Raw genomic sequence first — 23,445 nt, forward strand, 5'->3', positions numbered from 1 at the left:
TGCCATTGTGCCAGTGAAAGCGTTTCCTTGTGTGTTCCTAGCCTGTGTTCCAGACCTCCTGCCGTTGCCCCTGACTACGATCCTTGCTGCCTGCCCTGACCTTCTGCTACGTCCGACCTTGCTCTTGTCTACTCCCTTGTACCGCGCCTATCTTCAGCAGTCAGAGAGGTTGAGCCATTGCTGGTGGATACGACCTGGTTGCTACCGCCGCTGCAAGACCATCCCGCTTTGCGGCGGGCTCTGGTGAATACCAATAGCAACTTAGAACCGGTCCACCAGCACGGTCCACGCCAATCCCTCTCTGGCACAGAGGATCCACCTCCAGCCAGCCGAGTCGTGACAGTAGATCCGGCCATGGATCCCGCTGAAGTCCCACTGCCAGTTGTCGCCGACCTCACCACGGTGGTCGCCCAGCAGTCGCAACGGATAGCGCAACAAGGTCACCAGCTGTCTCAACTGACCGTGATGCTACAGCAGCTATTACCACAGCTCCAGCAACAATCTCCTCCGCCAGCTCCTGCACCTCCTCCGCAGCGAGTGGCCGCTTCCGGCTTACGATTATCCTTGCCGGATAAATTTGATGGGGACTCTAAGTTTTGCCGTGGCTTTCTTTCACAATGTTCCCTGCACTTGGAGATGATGTCGGACCAGTCTCCAACTGAAAGGTCTAAGGTGGCTTTCGTAGTCAGCCTTCTGTCTGGGAAAGCTCTGTCATGGGCCACACCGCTCTGGGACCGCAATGACCCCGTCACTGCCTCTGTACACTCCTTCTTCACGGAGATCCGAAGTGTCTTTGAGGAACCTGCCCGAGCCTCTTCTGCTGAGACTGCCCTGCTGAACCTGGTCCAGGGTAATTCTTCTGTTGGCGAGTACGCCATCCAATTCCGTACTCTTGCCTCCGAATTATCCTGGAATAATGAGGCCCTCTGCGCGACCTTTAAAAAAGGCCTATCCAGCAACATTAAAGATGTGCTGGCCGCACGAGAAATTCCTGCTAACCTGCATGAACTTATTCATCTTGCCACCCGCATTGACATGCGTTTTTCCGAAAGGCGTCAGGAGCTCCGCCAGGATATGGACTTTGTTCGCACGAGGCGGTTTCTCTCCCCGGCTCCTCTCTCCTCTGGTCCTCTGCAATCCGTTCCTGTGCCTCCCGCCGTGGAGGCTATGCAAGTTGACCGGTCTCGCTTGACACCTCAAGAGAGTACACGACGCCGCATGGAGAACCTATGCCTGTACTGTGCCGGTACCGAACACTTCTTGAAAGATTGTCCTATCCGTCCTCCCCGCCTGGAAAGACGTATGCTGACTCCACACAAAGATGAGACAGTTCTTGATGTCTACTCTGCTTCTCCATGCCTTACTGTGCCTGTGCGGATATCTTCCTCTACCTTCTCCTTCTCTGCTACGGCCTTCTTGGATTCCGGATCTGCAGGAAATTTTATTTTGGCCTCTCTCATCAACAGGTTCAACATCCCGGTGACCAGTCTCGCCAGACCCCTCTACATCAATTCTGTTAACAATGAAAGATTGGACTGTACCGTGCGTTACCGCACGGAACCTATCCTAATGTGCATCGGACCTCATCACGAAAAAATTGAATTTTTGGTCCTCTCCAACTGCACTTCTGAAATTCTTCTTGGATTACCGTGGCTTCAACGCCATTCCCCAACCCTTGATTGGTCCACAGGAGAAATCAAGAACTGGGGTACTTCTTGTCACAAGGACTGTCTTAAATCTGTGCCCAGTACTCCTTGCCATGACCCTGTGGTTCCCCCTGTATCCGGTCTTCCTAAGGCTTATATGGACTATTCTGACGTTTTTTGCAAAAAGCAAGCTGAGACTTTGCCTCCTCACAGGCCTTATGACTGTCCTATTGACCTCCTCCCGGGTACTACCCCACCCCGGGGCAGAATCTATCCTCTGTCTGCTCCAGAGACTCTTGCCATGTCGGAGTACATCCAGGAGAATTTAAAAAAGGGGTTTATCCGCAAGTCCTCCTCTCCTGCTGGAGCTGGATTTTTTTTTGTGTCCAAAAAAGATGGCTCCCTACGTCCTTGTATTGATTACCGCGGACTTAATAAAATCACGGTAAAAAACCGCTACCCCTTACCTCTTATCTCGGAACTCTTTGATCGCTTACAAGGTGCCCACATCTTTACCAAACTGGACTTAAGAGGTGCGTATAATCTCATCCGCATCAGGGAGGGGGACGAATGGAAGACCGCATTTAACACCAGAGATGGACACTTTGAGTATCTGGTCATGCCCTTTGGCCTATGCAACGCCCCTGCCGTCTTCCAAGACTTTGTTAATGAAATTTTTCGTGATCTCCTATATTCCTGTGTTGTGGTTTATCTGGACGATATTCTGATTTTTTCTGCCAACTTAGAAGAACACCGCCAGCATGTCCGCATGGTTCTTCAGAGACTTCGTGACAATCAACTTTATGCCAAAATGGAGAAATGTCTCTTTGAATGTCAATCTCTTCCTTTCCTAGGATACTTGGTCTCTGGCCAGGGACTACAAATGGACCCAGATAAACTCTCTGCCGTCTTAGATTGGCCACGCCCCTCCGGACTCCGTGCTATCCAACGTTTTTTGGGGTTCGCCAATTATTACAGACAGTTTATTCCACACTTTTCCACTATTGTGGCTCCTATCGTGGCTTTAACCAAGAAAACCAATTCCAAGTCCTGGTCCCCCCAAGCGGAAGACGCATTTAAACATCTCAAGTCTGCCTTTTATTCCGCTCCCGTGCTCTCCAGACCTGACCCATCTAAACCCTTCCTATTGGAGGTAGATGCCTCCTCAGTGGGAGCTGGAGCTGTCCTTCTACAAAAAAATTCTTCCGGGCATGCTGTGACTTGTGGTTTTTTTTCTAGGACCTTCTCCCCGGCGGAGAGAAACTATTCCATCGGGGATCGAGAACTACTGGCCATTAAATTGGCGCTTGAGGAATGGAGGCACCTGCTGGAGGGATCAAAATTTCCAGTTATCATATACACTGATCACAAGAATCTCTCCTACCTCCAGTCTGCCCAACGACTGAACCCTCGCCAGGCTAGGTGGTCGTTGTTCTTTGCCCGTTTTAACTTTGAAATCCATTTTCGCCCTGCTGACAAGAACATTAGGGCCGGTGCCCTCTCTCGTTCTTCTGATGCCTCTGAAGTAGAGGTCTCTCCGCAACACATCATTCCTCCGGACTGTCTGATCTCCACTTCTCCAGCTTCCATCAGGCAAACTCCTCCAGGGAAGACCTTCGTTTCTCCCTGCCAGCGTCTCGGGATTCTCAAATGGGGACACTCCTCCCACCTCGCAGGCCATGTGGGCATCAAAAAATCCTTGCAACTCATCTCTCGATTTTATTGGTGGCCGACTCTGGAGACTGATGTTATTGATTTCGTGCGGGCCTGTACTGTCTGTGCCCGGGATAAGACTCCTCGCCAGAAGCCTGCTGGTCTCCTTCATCCTCTGCCTGTTCCTGAACAGCCTTGGTCACAGATTGGTATGGACTTTATTACGGACTTGCCCTCATCCCGTGGCAACACAGTTGTTTGGGTGGTCGTTGATCGATTTTCCAAGATGGCACATTTTATTCCTCTTCCTGGTCTTCCTTCAGCGCCTCAGTTGGCAAAGCAATTTTTTGTACACATTTTTCGCCTTCACGGTTTGCCCACGCATATCGTCTCAGATAGAGGCGTCCAATTCGTGTCTAAATTCTGGAGGGCCCTCTGTAAACAGCTCAGGATCAAATTAAACTTCTCTTCTTCTTATCATCCCCAATCCAATGGGCAAGTAGAAAGAGTTAATCAGGTCCTGGGTGACTATTTACGGCATTTTGTTTCCTCCCGCCAGGATGACTGGGCAGATCTTCTACCATGGGCCGAATTCTCATACAACTTCAGAGTCTCCGAATCTTCTGCCAAGTCCCCATTTTTCGTGGTGTACGGCCGTCACCCTCTTCCCCCCCTCCCTACTCCCTTGCCCTCTGGTTTGCCCGCTGTGGATGAAGTGACTCGTGATCTTTCCACCATATGGAAAGAGACCCAAAATTCTCTTTTACAGGCTTCATCCCGCATGAAAAGGTTTGCCGATAAGAAAAGAAGAACTCCCCCCATTTTTGCTCCCGGAGACAAGGTATGGCTCTCCGCTAAATATGTCCGCTTTCGTGTCCCCAGTTACAAACTGGGACCACGCTATCTTGGTCCTTTCAAAATCAAGTGCCAGATCAACCCTGTCTCTTACAAACTCCTTCTTCCTCCTTCTCTCCGTATTCCCAATGCCTTCCATGTCTCTCTCCTTAAACCACTCATCCTTAACCGCTTCTCTCCCAAAGTTGTTCTCCCACTCCAGTTTCCGGATCTTCTGACGTCTTTTCTGTAAAGGAGATTCTAGCATCCAAAACGGTCAGAGGTAAAAGATTCTTCTTGGTCGACTGGGAGAATTGCGGCCCTGAGGAGAGATCCTGGGAACCTGAGGACAACATCCTGGACAAAAGTCTTATCCTCAGGTTCTCAGGCTCCAAAAAGAGGGGGAGACCCAAGGGGGGGGGTACTGTTACGCCGAGCGCTCCGGGTCCCCGCTCCTCCCCGGAGCGCTCGCAGCGTTCTCTCATTGGCAGCACCCCGGTCAGACCTGCTGACCGGGTGCGCTGCGATATTACTCCCAGCCGGGATGCGATTCGCGATGCGGGACGCGCCCGCTCGCGATGCGCATCTCGGCTCCCGTACCTGACCCGTTCCCCGTCTGTGTTGTCCCGGCACGCGCGGCCCCGCTCCTTAGGGCGCGCGCGTGCCGGGTCTCTGCCATTTAAAGGGCCGCTGCGCCACTGATTGGTGCAGCAGGCCTAATCAGTATTCTCACCTGTGCACTCCCTACTTATACCTCACTTCCCCTGCACTCCCTCGCCGGATCTTGTTGCCATTGTGCCAGTGAAAGCGTTTCCTTGTGTGTTCCTAGCCTGTGTTCCAGACCTCCTGCCGTTGCCCCTGACTACGATCCTTGCTGCCTGCCCTGACCTTCTGCTACGTCCGACCTTGCTCTTGTCTACTCCCTTGTACCACGCCTATCTTCAGCAGTCAGAGAGGTTGAGCCGTTGCTGGTGGATACGACCTGGTTGCTACCGCCGCTGCAAGACCATCCCGCTTTGCGGCGGGCTCTGGTGAATACCAGTAGCAACTTAGAACCGGTCCACCAGCACGGTCCACGCCAATCCCTCTCTGGCACAGAGGATCCACCTCCAGCCAGCCGAGTCGTGACAGCAGTGGAGAACCAACAGGGTGACAATGGCGGCAATAGAGAAATGAGGAAGGTAAGTATAAGTTTCTGTTCTATTTTTCAGCAGCTTTATCGTAGTTACAAAGAAAAATTAACCTCCTGAATACCCCTTTAATTTCTGGGATAAAATAAAACATGCTGTTTAGGCAAGTCCCGTAAAAATGTTAACAGGTGTTAGGCAACTTGTGTATAACAACTGCCTAAGCTGTTTTCCTCTTCTTCACCATGGCCAATGATATAAGGCAGGCTGTAGGGGGAAGAAGCCCTTGTATTAAGATGGCAATATGCCTTTAAATCAGTTGCAGTGTTTGTCTTTTTCAACATAAAGGTCTTACCGGTGAAGGCATGATACTTGGTTGACACACGGTTCACAGTCTGCACAGTGCAGCAGAGATGCAGGAGTGATAACATGGTAATGATCATCATTAAGCTTTGCAGGAGGAGGGGGACCTCAAAAAATTTCCCAAACCTGTAACAGAAAACATGATCAAAAGTTACCATCACTGCCCTGCTACATTGCGACCAGCACCAACAGCTTTAGCAAAATGGCCTGCTGCCCGTTTATGTATGATGAATGTGAGACACCAAGCTTATGATTCTAACCACTAATCTACATCTCTGACTGGTGGAGAGCACAACATACATATATATATATATATATATATATATATATATATATATTCATGCGTCATTTTAACCCCTCAATATATCAGGAGCAGGTTTAGTCGGTGCAAGTGATCTTAAAGGGGTAGTCCGCCCTTAAACACCTTATCCCCATCAAAAGGATAGGGCATAAGATGTCTAATGGGGCGTGGGGGGGTTTGGTCTCAGCGACCAGACCCCTCTTGAACTCCGGCCTGGCACCCAAGTAATCCGCTGCATTCCAGCGTCAGACATCTTATCCCCTATCCTTTGGATAGGGGATAAGATGTCTAGGGGCGGAGTTCCACTTTAACCTTATGGGCTCTTTAAGACATGGATCATGGTGTTTTAAGTTATAATAACTGCAGAAGGAGAGGGAAGGAGCCATATGTCACCTGTTGGTCTCTGGGGCATAATTAGAAGAGAAAGATAATAATTTCCATCTTAATTAAATATTGATACATGCCGCTCCTAATGATACATTGTAACAAGGTCTGCTCTCTATGAGAAGTCATCGATATGACCTTGTCGAAAAACAATTAGTTGCACTGGGTTGAGACTTTATCTGTTCATTCACAGATCTGGAGCTTATTCCAGCCCCGGAGATCATACGCTCATTACTACTAGCACATTAATTCTGCTTACATTTCAAGGGCTCAAGTCATTTGGTGGAATAACATAAAAGCTAAAAGAAACCCGACAATTACTGGGATGGGATATAATTGCAGCCCTGAAACAAGGAGAATTCATCTAAGCTGATTATTAATGGAAAATCCCCCAGAGCGGATGCAGTACGAATTATCAGGTCTCAGAATGACAATGGAGACAGGACTGTGGGGGTCAATCAGCAGCACATCAAACCAACCCAACTCTCCGAGTAGCAGCATTGTTGGAGGAGTAATTGTACCCACTTAACAGATCCTTAAATTTACAATGAAGAACTTAAAATGTATTGAGCTCCGTCTCTCTGACTGTTTAAAAGTAAGAACTGCAAAAATGTCATGTGACCTTTTCAGTTCAGCCAACTGGCTAAAGGGTTATTACCAACTCCCATTTACCTGCTCTGTGTTGCAGCAGGCTCAGGTCTCCTTGCATTCGGCACTGCAGTAAGTGGAATGTCCTGCAGAATTCAAGCTAGCTGTGCTCTGTTTCCCTCACATACTCACATGCATACACACAATTTTATACATACATACAGTGACATACATACACTAACACTCGCATACATAGGCACAATAACACACAGACTCACACACTACAGTCACCATCCTACTACTTTTCCTGCACGGTTTAGGACCTTTAATCACGTGATTAAAATCTTTCAGGTCCTTTTCCCATTATGAATATGAATGGAGGCTGCAGAGTACAGATGTGTGTATATGTGGGGTGGCTGCACATTGTAGTTCTGTTCCCACATACACACATATATAGAGGGGTGTCTAGGAGAGTGCCAAGTAGCTTGCGGGCTCCTGGAGTGTCATTAGTCCAACCATTACTTTAGGAACAGAGCTGGTGGCCAGTAACCTTGACAACAAGCAGACAACAACTGGAGGAGATAAGGCAGATATCTAGGAACGACTACAAATTAAGTAAATAAATATATATGCAAAAGTGCTTATTTTTAGAAGAACTACAAGATATAATAGGATCTTTTCAGATAGAAATATCCCTTTAAGAGTTCACACAGAGCTGAAAGGCCCATATGACCAAATAGTAGAATTTTTAAAGTGCAGGGAACAACAATGGAAATACTACAGTCCCCGAATGAGCCACAGCTCAGCATCTCCAGCATCTCATGTGCGCTGCCCTGATCTCACTTACCAAAAAAAAATCCGGAGGATGTTGGCAATAAGCAAAACAAAACAGACCCAGGTGGAAAAGCCGTCCGTGTTAGAGGTTCTCCTAATCTCCTGATACTGAGGAATGTATGGGAGCACACCGCCAAACACCATTACGCAGGACGTCATCCAAGACAGGACTGGCCACGTGTCTGCAGAATCCTCTGAAAGATCCATCGTAATCCTTGTCAGTGATCACTGAAAAATGCAAAACACTTTGTTAAAGAAAAATGACTTACCAGTCTATAGATGTAGGAGGGGGGGGGGGGGGGGGGTTGTCAGGACAAACTGGCTTTAAATAAATAAATCAATTAAATAATAAAAAAATTATTAATTCATTAATTAATACATAATGATAAATAAAAATTCCTTAATTTCAATGTGCTGATCATATTCTAAATGTGTGCATACGTTTTTTTGTTTTTTTTTTGTCACAAATATGCTGAATATATTCACTTTTAGACTACTATTGGCACAATGAAATCAATGGTTCTGGTGGGGGCTTGCTGTGCTATACATCGGCATCTTGTTCTTCTGGCTTGTCAACAAATACCATAAAATTTGCTTTTTATGAAGTGTGAACATACCCATAGACTGCATTCACACATACACAGGATTCACTGAGGATTTACAGTTGTAAGATCCGCAACTGTCAATTTTACAAGGCAATTCTTATGTATTTTTGATTGCCTTGTTAAATCTGCCACCGCAAATCGGCAACGGATATGATGTGTGTGAATACACCCTAAGGGTACATTCACACGGACGGATTACATGCAGAATTTCCGCAGCGTATTTGCTGCAGAAAATCCGCATCAGATTTTGCTACCATTGACTTCAATAAATTCAAGAAAATCCTGAATAGAGGCAGATTTTCCTTCGGACCCATTGAAGTCAATGGTAGCAAAATCCGCTGCGGACTTTCTGCAGCAAATAGGCTGTGGAAATTCCAAAGGTAATTAGCTTGTGTGAATGTATGACATACATTATTTATTCTGTACTGATTCTGGGTTACATCTTGTCCACAAGTGAGAAAATATTCTAAACTGTCACGATGCCGGCTGGCAGGAGGTGGATCCTCTGTGCCAGAGAGGGATTGGCGTGGACCGTGCTAGTGGACCGGTTCTAAGTCACTACTGGTTTTCACCAGAGCCCGCCGCAAAGCGGGATGGTCTTGCTGCGGCGGTAGTGACCAGGTCGTATCCACTAGCAACGGCTCAACCTCTCTGGCTGCTGAAGATAGGCGCGGTACAAGGGAGTAGACAGAAGCAAGGTCGGACGTAGCAGAAGGTCAGGGCAGGCAGCAAGGATCGTAGTCAGGGGCAACGGCAGGAGGTCTGGAACACAGGCTAGGAACACACAAGGAAACGCTTTCACTGGCACAATGGCAACAAGATCCGGCGAGGGAGTGAAGGGGAAGTGAGGTATAAATAGGGAGTGCACAGGTGAACACACTAATTGGAACCACTGCGCCAATCAGCGGCGCAGTGGCCCTTTAAATCGCAGAGACCCGGCGCGCGCGCGCCCTAGGGAGCGGGGCCGCGCGCGCCGGGACAGGACAGACGGAGAGCGAGTCAGGTACGGGGGCCGGGATGTGCATCGCGAGCGGGCGCCACCCGCATCGCGAATCGCATCCCGGCTGGAGACGGTATCGCAGCGCACCGGGTCAGTGGAGCTGCCCGGAGCGCTGCGGTAGTGAGAGTGAAGCGAGCGCTCCGGGGAGGAGCGGGGACCCGGAGCGCTCGGCGTAACAGTACCCCCCCCTTGGGTCTCCCCCTCTTCTTAGAGCCTGGGAACCTGAGGAGCAGACTTTTGTCTAGGATGTTGTCCTCAGGTTCCCAGGATCTCTTTTCAGGTCCACAGCCCTCCCAATCCACCAAAAAGAACCTTTTTCCTCTGACCGTCTTGGAGGCCAGTATCTCTTTCACTGAGAAGACGTCAGAAGAACCGGAGACAGGAGTGGGAGAAACTAACTTGGGAGAGAAACGGTTGATGATGAGTGGTTTAAGAAGAGAGACATGAAAGGCATTAGGAATACGAAGAGAAGGAGGAAGAAGAAGTTTGTAAGAGACAGGATTAATTTGGCACAAGACTTTGAAAGGACCAAGATAGCGTGGTCCCAGTTTGTAACTGGGGACACGAAAGCGGACATATTTAGCGGAGAGCCATACCTTGTCTCCGGGAGCAAAAATGGGGGGAGCTCTTCTTTTCTTATCGGCAAACTTTTTCATGCGAGATGAAGCCTGTAAAAGAGAATTTTGGGTCTCTTTCCATATGGTGGAAAGATCACGAGTCACTTCATCTACAGCGGGCAAACCAGAGGGCAAGGGAGTAGAGAGGGGGGGAAGAGGGTGACGGCCGTACACCACGAAAAATGGGGATTTGGAGGAAGATTCAGAGACTCTGAAGTTATACGAGAATTCGGCCCATGGTAGAAGATCTGCCCAGTCATCCTGGCGGGAGGAAACAAAATGGCGTAAATAATCACCCAGGACCTGGTTAATTCTTTCCACTTGCCCATTGGATTGAGGGTGATATGCAGAGGAAAAGTTTAATTTAATCTTGAGTTGTTTACAGAGAGCCCTCCAGAATTTTGACACGAATTGGACGCCTCTATCCGAGACAATCTGCGTGGGCAAGCCGTGAAGACGAAAAATGTGTACAAAAAATTGTTTTGCCAACTGAGGCGCTGAAGGAAGACCAGGAAGAGGAATGAAATGTGCCATCTTGGAGAATCGATCAACGACCACCCAAACAACAGTGTTGCCACGGGATGGAGGTAAGTCTGTAATAAAGTCCATACCAATCAGAGACCAAGGCTGTTCGGGGACAGGCAGAGGATGAAGAAGGCCAGCGGGCTTCTGGCGAGGAGTCTTATCCCGGGCACAGACAGTGCAGGCTCGCACAAAATCCACAACATCCGTCTCCAGAGTCGGCCACCAATAGAAACGAGAGATGAGTTGCACGGATTTCTTGATACCCGCATGACCTGCGAGATGGGAGGAGTGACCCCATTTGAGGATTCCGAGGCGTTGGCGTGGAGAAACGAAGGTCTTCCCTGGAGGAGTTTGCCTGATGGAGGCTGGAGAAGTGGAGATCAGGCAGTCAGGGGGAATGATGTGTTGCGGAGAGAGCTCTACTTCCGAGGCATCCGAGGAACGAGAGAGAGCATCGGCCCTAATGTTCTTATCGGCAGGCCGAAAGTGAATTTCAAAATTAAATCGGGCAAAGAACAGAGACCACCTGGCCTGGCGAGGATTCAGCCGTTGGGCAGACTGGAGATAGGAGAGGTTCTTGTGATCGGTGTAAATAATAACGGGAAATCTTGATCCCTCCAACAGATGCCTCCATTCCTCAAGTGCTAATTTAATGGCTAGAAGCTCTCGGTCCCCGATGGAGTAGTTCCTCTCAGCCGGAGAGAAGGTCCTAGAAAAAAAACCACAAGTAACAGCATGCCCGGAAGAATTTTTTTGTAGAAGGACCGCTCCAGCTCCTACAGAGGAGGCATCAACCTCCAATAGGAAGGGTTTAGATGGGTCAGGTCTGGAGAGCACGGGAGCCGAAGAAAATGCAGACTTGAGCTGTTTAAAGGCGTCTTCCGCTTGAGGAGGCCATGACTTAGGATTGGCATTCTTTTTGGTTAAAGCCACAATAGGAGCCACAATGGTGGAAAAACGTGGAATAAATTGTCTGTAATAATTGGCGAACCCCAAAAAACGTTGGATAGCATGGAGTCCGGAGGGGCGTGGCCAATCTAAGACGGCAGAGAGTTTATCTGGATCCATTTGTAGTCCCTGGCCAGAGACCAAGTATCCTAGGAAAGGAAGAGATTGACATTCAAACAGACATTTCTCCATTTTGGCATAAAGTTGATTGTCACGAAGTCTCTGAAGAACCATGCGGACATGCTGGCGGTGTTCTTCTAAGTTGGCAGAAAAAATCAGGATATCGTCCAGATATACAACAACACAGGAATATAAGAGATCACGAAAAATTTCATTAAAGTCTTGGAAGACGGCAGGGGCGTTGCACAGGCCAAAGGGCATGACCAGATACTCAAAGTGTCCATCTCTAGTGTTAAATGCCGTTTTCCATTCATCCCCCTCTCTGATGCGGATGAGATTATAGGCACCTCTTAAGTCCAGTTTGGTAAAGATGTGGGCACCTTGGAGGCGATCAAAGAGTTCAGAGATGAGAGGTAGGGGGTAGCGTTTTTTTACAGTGATTTTATTAAGACCGCGGTAGTCAATGCAAGGACGTAGGGAGCCATCTTTTTTGGACACAAAGAAAAATCCGGCTCCGGCAGGAGAGGAGGATTTGCGGATAAAGCCCTTCTTTAAATTTTCCTGGATATACTCAGACATAGCAAGAGTCTCTGGGACAGAGAGAGGATAAATTCTGCCCCGGGGTGGAGTAGTGCCCGGGAGGAGGTCAATAGGACATTCATAAGGCCTGTGAGGAGGTAAAGTCTCAGCTTGTTTTTTGCAAAAAACATCCGCAAAGTCCATATAGGCCTTAGGGAGACCGGTTACAGGGGAAACCACAGGGTCACGGCAAGGAGTACTGGGAACCGGTTTAAGACAGTCCTTGGAACAAGAGGGGCCCCAACTCTTGATCTCCCCAGTGGACCAATCCAGGGTTGGGGAATGGTGTTGAAGCCAGGGTAGTCCAAGGAGAATTTCGGAAGTGCAATTGGAGAGGACCAAAAACTCAATTTTTTCGTGGTGAGGTCCAATGCACATTAGGAGGGGTTCCGTGCGGTAACGCACGGCACAGTCCAATCTTTCATTGTTAACGCAATTGATGTAGAGAGGTCTGGCGAGACTGGTCACTGGGATGTTGAACCTGTTGATGAGAGAGGCCAAAATAAAGTTTCCTGCAGATCCGGAGTCCAAGAAGGCCTTAGTGGAGAAGGAGAAGGTAGAGGCAGATATCCGCACAGGTACAGTAAGACGTGGAGAAGCGGAGTTGACTTCAAGGACTGTTTCACCTTTGTGCGGAGTCAGCGTACGTCTTTCCAGGCGGGGAGGACGGATAGGACAATCCTTCAGGAAGTGTTCGGTACTGGCACAGTACAGGCAGAGATTCTCCATGCGGCGTCGTGTCCTCTCTTGAGGTGTCAGGCGAGACCGGTCAACTTGCATAGCCTCCACGGCGGGAGGCCCAGGAACGGATTGCAGAGGACCAGAGGAGAGAGGAGCCGGGGAGAAAAAACGCCTCGTGCGAACAAAGTCCATATCCTGGCGGAGCTCCTGACGCCTTTCGGAAAAACGCATGTCAATGCGAGTGGCAAGATGAATGAGTTCATGTAGATTAGCAGGGATTTCTCGTGCGGCCAGAACATCTTTAATGTTGCTGGATAGGCCTTTTTTAAAGGTCGCGCAGAGGGCCTCATTATTCCAGGATAGTTCAGAAGCAAGAGTACGGAATTGTACGGCGTACTCGCCAACGGAAGAATTACCCTGGACCAGGTTCAACAGGGCAGTCTCAGCAGAAGAGGCTCGGGCAGGTTCCTCAAAGACACTACGAAATTCCGAGAAGAAGGAGTGTACAGAGGCAGTGACAGGGTCATTGCGGTCCCAGAGCGGTGTGGCCCATGACAGAGCTTTTCCAGACAGAAGGCTGACTACGAAAGCCACCTTAGACCTTTCAGTAGGAAACTGGTCCGACATCATCTCCAAGTGCAGGGAACATTGTGAAAGAAAGCCACGGCAAAACTTAGAGTCCCCATCAAATTTATCCGGCAAGGATAGTCGTAGGCCTGAGGCGGCCACTCGCTGCGGAGGAGGTGCAGGAGCTGGCGGAGGAGATGATTGCTGAAGCTGTGGTAGTAGCTGCTGTAGCATCACGGTCAGTTGAGACAGCTGGTGGCCTTGTTGCGCTATCTGTTGTGACTGCTGGGCGACCACCGTGGTGAGGTCGGCGACAACTGGCAGAGGAACTTCAGCGGGATCCATGGCCGGATCTACTGTCACGATGCCGGCTGGCAGGAGGTGGATCCTCTGTGCCAGAGAGGGATTGGCGTGGACCGTGCTAGTGGACCGGTTCTAAGTCACTACTGGTTTTCACCAGAGCCCGCCGCAAAGCGGGATGGTCTTGCTGCGGCGGTAGTGACCAGGTCGTATCCACTAGCAACGGCTCAACCTCTCTGGCTGCTGAAGATAGGCGCGGTACAAGGGAGTAGACAGAAGCAAGGTCGGACGTAGCAGAATGTCGGGGCAGGCAGCAAGGATCGTAGTCAGGGGCAACGGCAGGAGGTCTGGAACACAGGCTAGGAACACACAAGGAAACGCTTTCACTGGCACAATGGCAACAAGATCCGGCGAGGGAGTGAAGGGGAAGTGAGGTATAAATAGGGAGTGCACAGGTGAACACACTAATTGGAACCACTGCGCCAATCAGCGGCGCAGTGGCCCTTTAAATCGCAGAGACCCGGCGCGCGCGCGCCGGGACAGGACAGACGGAGAGCGAGTCAGGTACGGGGGCCGGGATGTGCATCGCGAGCGGGCGCCACCCGCATTGCGAATCGCATCCCGGCTGGAGACGGTATCGCAGCACACCCGGTCAGTGGAGCTGCCCGGAGCGCTGCGGTAGTGAGAGTGAAGCGAGCGCTTCGGGGAGGAGCGGGGACCCGGAGCGCTCGGCGTAACATAAACATATTCTAAATCATAAATCCTGAGAAATGTCATAAGGACTGGTATCCCTGCACTCTCACTGTGTCTCCTCTTATTTGGTAAATAATCCATCAAGTACACCGGCGCACAGTCTTGGAATCAGGTCTTCTTAAGATATCACTCAGATGGTGTGTCCACCTACATAATACTCCGATCAGTCAAATTTTAGTGAGATAAGATTTTATGTGCTGGAGGCCGTCACCCAGAGCCTAGTCACCAGGCTGCCAATACACCCGTCCACACGTACATGCGTCTGCTGCTGCTACATTAATTCATAGCTGTGAATATAAGTGCCGGTGGGAGCTTGTTTATTTATGTCTTAAAATCAAGTATATCTCATGCATCTCATATATGTCATTCATAGCATAATAATTGTTATACAATGTACTCCATAACAATCGATATCACCCCATTGCACTACCCCTGTTTATAGGCATGCACTATCTGCTGGAAAGTCCTGTCAGTACAGAGAGTAGGTCACAAAGCATATACTGGGCCTGGCGTGATTCATGTATACACAAGGAATGGAAAAAAGGAATAGGTGCAGGGTTCTCAGTATGCAGTGTGCACTAAACAGGATATACATTATTGCCAGAGGCAAGTAAATATTTACTAGGAATAGAAAGTCAATGGCCCAGATTTATCAAAGAATGTCTACGGTAGAGCAATTTCCCCACGTTTATTTTGGTGGTGGGATTGAATAGCGTGCATCTTATTTATCAAGAAGGTGCAGCAGGATGATGAATTTCTCGCAGCTCTGCTGTGGTGGGAAAAGCTCTACCACATACACTTTTTCTAGACGCTTGTGAGGGAGGGAAGTAGACACTTTCCAGGGTCCTCACTTTGCAAAGCACCTCCATTTTTTCATTGTAGCAATATAGCATTTTATGTTTTATCTGTATCTTTGTGCTAGCAGTGTGCTGCTGTATTCTCCCGTTTGTGTATATTTAGCCTAGCAGCATGCACCTGTATGCCGGGTCCATGCAATAGTTTGGTTTCAGTATGTGCTGGCCAACTTATCCTTTTTTACATCATTATGTGGATATATAGGACTATATAACCATTTATGATATGCAGAGCAATATAACCTTGTATGCCACACTGACTGTGGGTGTGATGACCCCAACTGAGAACTGCCAGTTCAGTCATCAGACCAGACTTCATGCCAGAATTTGTGTCCACAATATGAACACATAAAATCAGATTTATTGTTGGGTGCCTAAGGGTATGTTCCCATGGCAGAATGTGCGCCTGGAAAATTTCTGGCCAAACATTCTGGAGGCTAAAGGTGTCAGCAGAACATACCAGCGCCAGGATGGCTCAGAAATGCGCTGTCTCCAAAGACGCAATGCATTTTTGAACAGATTCTAAAGAAAGAATTGGCATGTCAGTTCTTTCCCTGTAGGCCGGAATAGGAATTTGGGGCAGGAACTCTGCCACAAAAATTCCACTGTCTGCATGGTGCAGCAGAATCTTATTGAAAACAATGGGAGTCTGCTGCAACTGAATTTCCAAGTGGAATTTTTCCGCCGTATTCCTTTTGCTGTGTCAAAAAGGCCTAAGGGTCCTTGCACACTGAGGAAATTAAGCCAGGAATTTCCTCAGCAGAACTACATAGCCCAAAATCGGCAATTATTTTCCAAGGTGTAGCATTGAGATCAATGGGATTTTGCTATAAGCATATTCTGTTCAGAATTTACAGAGCAAAGATTATTTAGTGTGCATGGGCCCTATTGCTGCATTTTCTCACAGACTTTTCTCTACTTTTCTATGCAAAAACCATGGGAGATAAGTAATTTGAAGTAGATTTAGGCTATACTCACACGGTGGAAAATGCCCGTCCAGAAAACAGGCGCATTTGCTTTTTCCACCGGCGCCAGCACCGCTCGAAAATGTGCCGTCTCCATAGACGACAATGCATTTACGAGGGAATCAGCAGAAACGATGAACAGATGTTTTTGTCACAAAAATTCTGCCATGTGCACAGTGCAGCAGCAGCAACTCACTGAAATCAATTGGACTCTGCTGCAGCGGAATTTCCAAGTTGAATATTTACGCAGAATTTCACTCAGAAATTGCGTTGTTTGAACATGGCCTCAAGCAGAATTTCCATATTAAAATTCTGCCTGGAATCCTCAAGAATTCAAACCCCTGTTGATGTTATTGGAACAACCTAATGAGAATCATTTTCTGCTTCAAGAATAGACATGTCAATTTTTAAGGCAGAAAGTAACCCTCATCGGGACTTTCCACTGACAACTATAGGGTTCTGATTACATGAGGATTCTAGGCAGCATTTCCACATGGAAATTACTTGTGTGCCATGGTTTTTGCATGGAAAAGTTGCAAGGAGAAGAAGAGGAAATTCATTGGGAAAATTCAGTAGTGTATATCTATAGTCCATTTTTCTGTTGGCAAAATATACAGCACAAATCTAAAGCATACCCTCAGATTTCTGCTGCATAATTCCGTCTCTTCTTCTATGGTTTTGGACAAGGATGAGCCTCATTCCATGCCATAATCCACATCATGGCTATCTTGTAGGTTTTCTGTGTGGAAATACATGCATCAATAAGTAACATATCATTTATTTTGTGTGCCATAGATTTCCAATCCCCGGCAGAAAATAACATGCACAGTATGGACTATCGCGCATATTCAGATTGAATACAATGGGCAGCTTATAAGGGACGGTTTTCACATGTATTCAAATGCAGAACACATCAGAATAGATGTTAGAAATATGTTGTCGTGTTCGATGGGCCAGATATTCGCCTCTGCTGCTTACTTTTGTCCCCTCTACAAGACCTTACACGTTCCCTCTCTGTTGACTACCTTAAATTCCTTACATGGAATGCAGACACTTCAAACTTTCCAGTTAAGAGGAGGAAAGTTATTGATCATATCTCTAGAATACGCCTACAGTTAATTTTCTTACAATAAATGCATTGGCAATAGACCAATAGACATTATGTCGATTGTGTTCAAGCTTCCTTTTCTTGGAAGAAGAGGGGAGTGGCCATTCTGTTCTATAAAGCGCTAAAATACTCTGTGCAGGAGGTGTCTTGTGACCCAGCGGGAAGATATTTGTTATTGATAACTGTTAATAAATGTTTATGCACCTAATTTCACCTTCTTTTGTACACTTTTAGATATCATTCATTCCTTGCACCCTGCTAACAGTATTCTCAATACAGTGCACCAGCCCTTTCTAGACACGTCTCATCCTTTACCGTCTGCGAGCCCTCTAGTGGTGGTCCTCCCGAACTTCATACAAATGCTCAACCTTCTAGATGCCTTGCATGGCTTCCATTCCACTGACAGGGATTTCACCTTTTATTCTGAAGGTACACAACATACACAAAGTGCACACTAGGCTACATTATTGGCTGATCTCTTCCTCTTTCTTCTGTAGACTTAAGCAGGTTGACATCTTCCTTCAGCAATTTTGGATCATTATCCTGTGTTACTTACGCTGGACATGATTCGGCCTAGATCGGTGTTGTTCAGATGAGGCTTTTCCGAAAATCTTTATGCCTCCAATGAATTTAAGAAATTCCTGATCAACAAGTGGGAGACTTTTGTTAACCCCTTAAGGACTCAGGGTTTTTCCGTTTTTGCACTTTCGTTTTTTCCTCCTTACCTTTTAAAAATCATAACCCTTTCAATTTTCCACCTAAAAATCCATATTATGGCTTATTTTTTGCGTCGCCAATTCTACTTTGCAGTGACATTAGTCATTTTACCCAAAAATGCACGGCGAAACGGAAAAAAAAAATCATTGTGCGACAAAATCGAAAAAAAAACGCCATTTTGTAACTTTTGGGGGCTTCCGTTTCTACGCAGTGCATATTTTGGTAAAAATTACACCTTATCATTATTCTGTAGGTCCATACGGTTAAAATGATACCCTACTTATATAGGTTTGATTTTGTCGCACTTCTGGAAAAAATCATAACTACATGCAGGAAAATTTATACGTTTAAAAATGTCATCTTCTGACCCCTATAACTTTTTTATTTTTCCACGTACGGGGCGGTATGAGGACTCATTTTTTGCGCCGTGATCTGAAGTTTTTATTGGTATGATTTTTGTTTTGATCTGACTTTTTGATCACTTTTTATTCATTTTTTAATGTTATTAAAAGTTACCAAAATACGCTTTTTTGGACTTTGGAATTTTTTTGCGCGTACGCCATTGACCGTACGGCTTAATTAATGATATATTTTTATAGTTCGGACATTTACGCACGCGGCGATACCACATGTTTATTTTTATTTTTTTTTACACTGTTTTATTTTTTTTTATGGGAAAAGGGGGGTGATTCAAACTTTTATTAGGGAAGGGGTTAAATGACCTTTATTAACACTTTTTTTTTGCAGTGTTATAGGTCCCATAGGGACCTAGAACACTGCACACACTGATCTCTCATCCTGATCACAGGCGTGTATTAACACGCCTGTGATCAGCATTATCAGCAGTCATTCGTCGATCGGACACCGAGGAGGCAGGTAAGAGCCCTCCCGGTGTCCGATCAGCTGTTCGGGACGCCGCGATTTCACCGCGGCGGTCCCGAACAGCCCGACTGAGCAGCCGGGATACTTTCAGTTTCACTTTAGAAGCGGCGGTCAGCTTTGACCGCCGCTTCTAAAGGGTTAATACCGCACATCGCCGCGATCGGCGATGTGTGGTATTAGCCGCGGGTCCCGGCCGTTGATTAGCGCCGGGACCCACGCGATATGATGCGGGATCGCGGCGCGATCCCGCTTCATATCGCGGGAGCCGGCGCAGGACGTAAATATACGTCCTGCGTCGTTAAGGGGTTAAGGACCCAGTATCCATCTAGATCAGACAGCCCATTCTCAAAAAATTGGGCCCCCATATTAGAGACATTTTGTAATGATTTTAGTATAATTCATAAGCTTTACCTTCCCCCCTATAACAGTCCCCCTGTTCCTCTCCCTATCTCCCCAGTCTCCCCGATTTACAGGTGACATCTTCTCTAACCGGAGTTGTTTACTTTTCTTTTCTTCACTATCTGGCCTAGACAGCCATTAAGATTTCTCCCATTCAAGACTTCTCCACAGAACGAGCCAAACAAACATTTTAGGCTCCTTTCTGCAGTACAATACCCAGCTATTTACAAACTCCCCATGTTTATTTTCACACACAGTAATAGTACCCACTTTGCATCCCCATAAAGTTGTTAGGCCCCCTCTGTGCCGCCAAATATAGCTCTAGGCCTCCAAACTGCCCCCATATGTAGTTGTAGGCCACCATACTGTCCCGCTTTGGTGCTCCTCTGGTCTGGGGACCTATTTCTATGGCTCATAGCAGTAGGTTCCTGGTCTGCAGGGGCAGTGGAGCAACAAGGCTGATGGTAGTTACTGCACACAGCAGCCCAGTGCCTGCGCTTCTCCTTTGCTGTCCTACCCACAGTCTATCAAGGAGAGACACCGTCCGCTCGCGCCAGGCATGTATCAGACTGTCAAGAAGATGCTGTGCCGACATGAAGGAGGCGGACGTGATACAAGTCAGAGTTGCTGGGCGGTGCCAGTCTGTGTAGACTACAGGAAACTGAACAATGTCACACATAAGGATGCTTATCGATTGCCAAGAATTGAGGAGACGCTTACTGCCCTCGGGTCTGCTGCTTACTTCTCCACCCTGGATTTGACCAGCAGATACTGGCAAGTGCCCATGGCCACGGAAGATCGGGAGAAGACCGCCTTCGTGACACCCATGGGGTTGTTCGAGTTTAAAAGTATGCTGTTTGGGCTATGTAATGCCCCTGCTACATTCCAGTGTCTGATGGAAAGGTGCCTGGGACATCTGAATCTCCAAAGTGTCTTATTGTACCTGGATGATGTCATTGTGTATTCCAAGTCACCTAAGTTATCTGTCAGACGTCTTTCAAGTCCTGATCAAACATGGGTTGAAGATCAAACCATCAAAGTGTCACTTGCTCAAACCTCAAATCTATTACCTCGCCCACGTTGTCAGTGCAGAGGGAGTTCAGCCAAATCCTGAAAAGGTGGATGCTGTCAAGAACTGACCTACACCGCGCATGGTGAAGGATGTCAGGAGCTTCCTGGGATTTTCCAGTGAAGTGAAGAAAACTGTTCCCTGTATTGAAATGTGTCCAAGCAGCTGACGATAAATGCTGAGTCAGCAAAGCCACTGTGATTGGCTGAGACGCGCACACTCACCCCATACCATTGGTTGTTGGGGGGGTGTGCAGCCTCGCTCAGCTCAGTATTTGGCACCAGCTCCCTGGACACATTTCACCACACCCCGCACTGTGCTCTCACAGCAGGATAAAGCAAACTGTATCCTCGCTATGAGAGCAGAGAGATTGGGACAGAAGCGGAGAACAGAGATGTTGAAAACTGTGTCCCTGCTACTGCGGCTCACTCTTGCCGCATCTGTAAAACTGTGAACCCAATCCCCATGGCTTTCATCAGCCTGGGGGATGTAGAAATGTGTGTCCCCACATCTGGCTCTCTCCATTCCGATCCCCGCAGCGGGGATGTAGGAATGTGTGTCCCCTAGTGCAGAGGCAGGGGAGACCACTATCCATCACCGCTCTCCCCTGCCTCTGATTACTGCTTCTTCAAATCAGTGTACCCATGCCTCACTGCTTCCCCGTGATGGTGTCCCCCCACGCAGAGTCAGAGGAGAGCGCAATCACCGCTCTCCCCTGCCTCAAGGATGTAGAAAATCTGTGGGGAAACAGTGAGGCACGGGTACACTGATTTGAAGAAGTGGTAATCAGAGGCAGGGAAGAGCGGTGATGGATAGCTGTCTCCCCTGCCTCTGCACCCCAAGACACACATTTTTACATCTCTACCGCAGGGATCGGGGATGGAGAGAGCCAGCAGCGGGGAAACACATTTCTAAAGGCTGGTGAAAGCCGTGGGGATCGGGTTTACAGTTTTACAGCATCTGCAAGAGCGAGCTGCAGCAGGGGGACACAGTTTTCAACATCTCTGTTCTCCACTTCTCTGCCCTGATCTCTCCACTCTAATAGAGAGGATACAGTTTGGTATATTCCGCTGTGAGAGCGCAGAGATCGGGGTGTAGTGAAATGTGTCTAGGGAGCTGGTGCTGGAGAGAGTGATTGCCACGCCAGGAGCAGAGAAGAACAATGCCAATTAGTTTTTTCAAATTGGAACTTCTCGCCCTGGTATGGGCCGTGACAGAAAAATTTTAAGATTATTTGTCTGCCACGCCATTAACTGTCTACGTGGATAATCATCCTCTGGTCCACCTGAAAACTGCCAAATTTACCAGCATTGGGCTTCAAGATTAGCTAATTACAGCTTCACTATCAAGTACAGAAGCGGAAAGTCAAATGTCAATGCCAATGTACTGTCTCGGATGACCCACGGCGAAGAGCCACCTGTTGAAGACAAGTGGGAAGACATGGAGATGCCTCCATTTTACCAATGGTTTATGAACCAGAACTTTGTGACCGCCCTCATGGAAGGTGAACCCAGGTCCGAAAAGGTTAAAGAAGACCTGTATACCTGGAAGACTCTCCAAGATGAAAGTCGAGTTATGGGGATCTGTTGGACTACTTTTTGGAGAAAAAGGTACCAACCCGTTTACGCCGGGCCGATTGTGACGAGTTGAAACGTCTGTGGCGACAGAGGAAGCAACTTTTTGTGCACAAAGGACTGTTGCACCAAAATTCTACCGACTTCATCAGATTCTAGTTCCCCGAAGAGACGCGGTGATGTTCTTCAACGCATATCATGATCAGTTGGGACACTTTGGAGTCCACAAGACCGAAGCCACTGTCAGGCCAAGGTTCTACTGGATTGGAATGCGGAGTGACATTGATAAATGGTGGAGTGAATGTTCTGTCTGTAACTTCACCAAAAATGTGCTCAAGGATGCAAGAGCACCCCTCCACTCCATCCAGTGTGACAGACCCAACGAGCTGGTTGCTCTAGACCATATGAAATTGTCTCCAACACGGTTATACCTATGCTCTCACCATGGTGGATCACTACTCCAAGTGGACAGTCAATGTAGTAGAAGCAAAGAAGCCTGGCACTAGTAGTATAGGCTGGAGAAGTATGTATATGTTCCTGTATATTGTGGAAAAGGCGTAGGAAGCAATGTGCCTGCTGCGGGTGGTGCTCACACTGTGCGGTATAGTCCAAATGGCAATGACAAAAGAAGATAAATGAATAGGAGCGACTCACCCAAGACCCGAGAGGCAGTAGCAAAATCTTTACTTTATTGCATATCGTGCAGACATAGATGCAAGCCACGGGGGGCAGATGTCACGGTGGGGGAGTAGCAGACAACGGCGGGCCACGGTCCGTATCGTGCTATCAAAGCACTTCGTCAGGCCCCTACCTCACAGCCAAAACAGCGGCCCAGATGTTCTACTCTAAGTGGGATGTCCTGAGTCTGTTTTAACTGACCATGGAACAGCCTTTGAGGCCCAACTATTTCAAGAACTCTGTCAATTCCATGACTGCAAGAAACTCAGAACCACCGCCTATCACCCTCAAGGGAACGGGCTCTGTGAGCGGATCAATCAAGTCTTCATCCATATTCTGCGAGCAGCCTCTATGTCACGACAAGAAGAATGGCCCGGGTTACTACCTGAGCTGCTGGAGATTTACAACAATACCATTGTCATGTCTGTCTTGGTCTGTGTTCACACACAGCCTATTGGTTTTGCTGTGTGTGAACAGTTTTATGTTTCCTGGTCAGGGAAGAGTTAATGTCTCTGGCTTTCAGCTTCAGCATCTGTTAGCCAATAGCCTTTTGGGTGTGTCTATTTATAGTCAGCCAAGCCTAGCCTCAGTGCTGGTGATTATCCTCTTTACATCCTGACTTGCTGCTATGCTAACAAGCTGCTAATGAAGGCTGGGTGAAACTCTTCTTATCTGAGCTTTTAATCAACTATTTCTGTTTTAGCATGCGCTTTGTATTTTCTGATTTTAGCCATATTATGTGGCATGCTCTTAGTAGATTTTAAGCTGTGTTTG

General features: G+C 47.7%; 1 protein-coding gene across 5 annotated transcripts in view; it reads right to left on the minus strand.

Moving 5' to 3' along the window:
* The window catches only part of LOC130277634 (solute carrier family 66 member 2-like), a 201,188-nt gene that overhangs the window by 143,999 nt on the left and 33,744 nt on the right, over positions 1–23,445 (minus strand). For 3 of the 5 annotated variants that reach the window (XM_056528358.1, XM_056528356.1, XM_056528361.1), the window contains 2 exons: positions 7,744–7,958; positions 5,616–5,749 (listed from right to left, as the gene is read on the minus strand). In XM_056528358.1, the coding sequence (XP_056384333.1) occupies positions 5,616–5,749; positions 7,744–7,937 (328 nt within the window). In that variant the 5' untranslated portion in view covers positions 7,938–7,958. Of the gene's footprint in view, positions 1–5,615; positions 5,750–7,743; positions 7,959–8,347; positions 8,387–16,879; positions 16,984–23,445 lie in introns of those variants that run through there. The other 2 variants (XM_056528357.1, XM_056528360.1) reach the window with 2 other exon arrangements.

The sequence above is a fragment of the Hyla sarda genome, chromosome 6, assembly GCF_029499605.1.
Source record: "Hyla sarda isolate aHylSar1 chromosome 6, aHylSar1.hap1, whole genome shotgun sequence".
NCBI lineage: Eukaryota > Metazoa > Chordata > Amphibia > Anura > Hylidae > Hyla > Hyla sarda.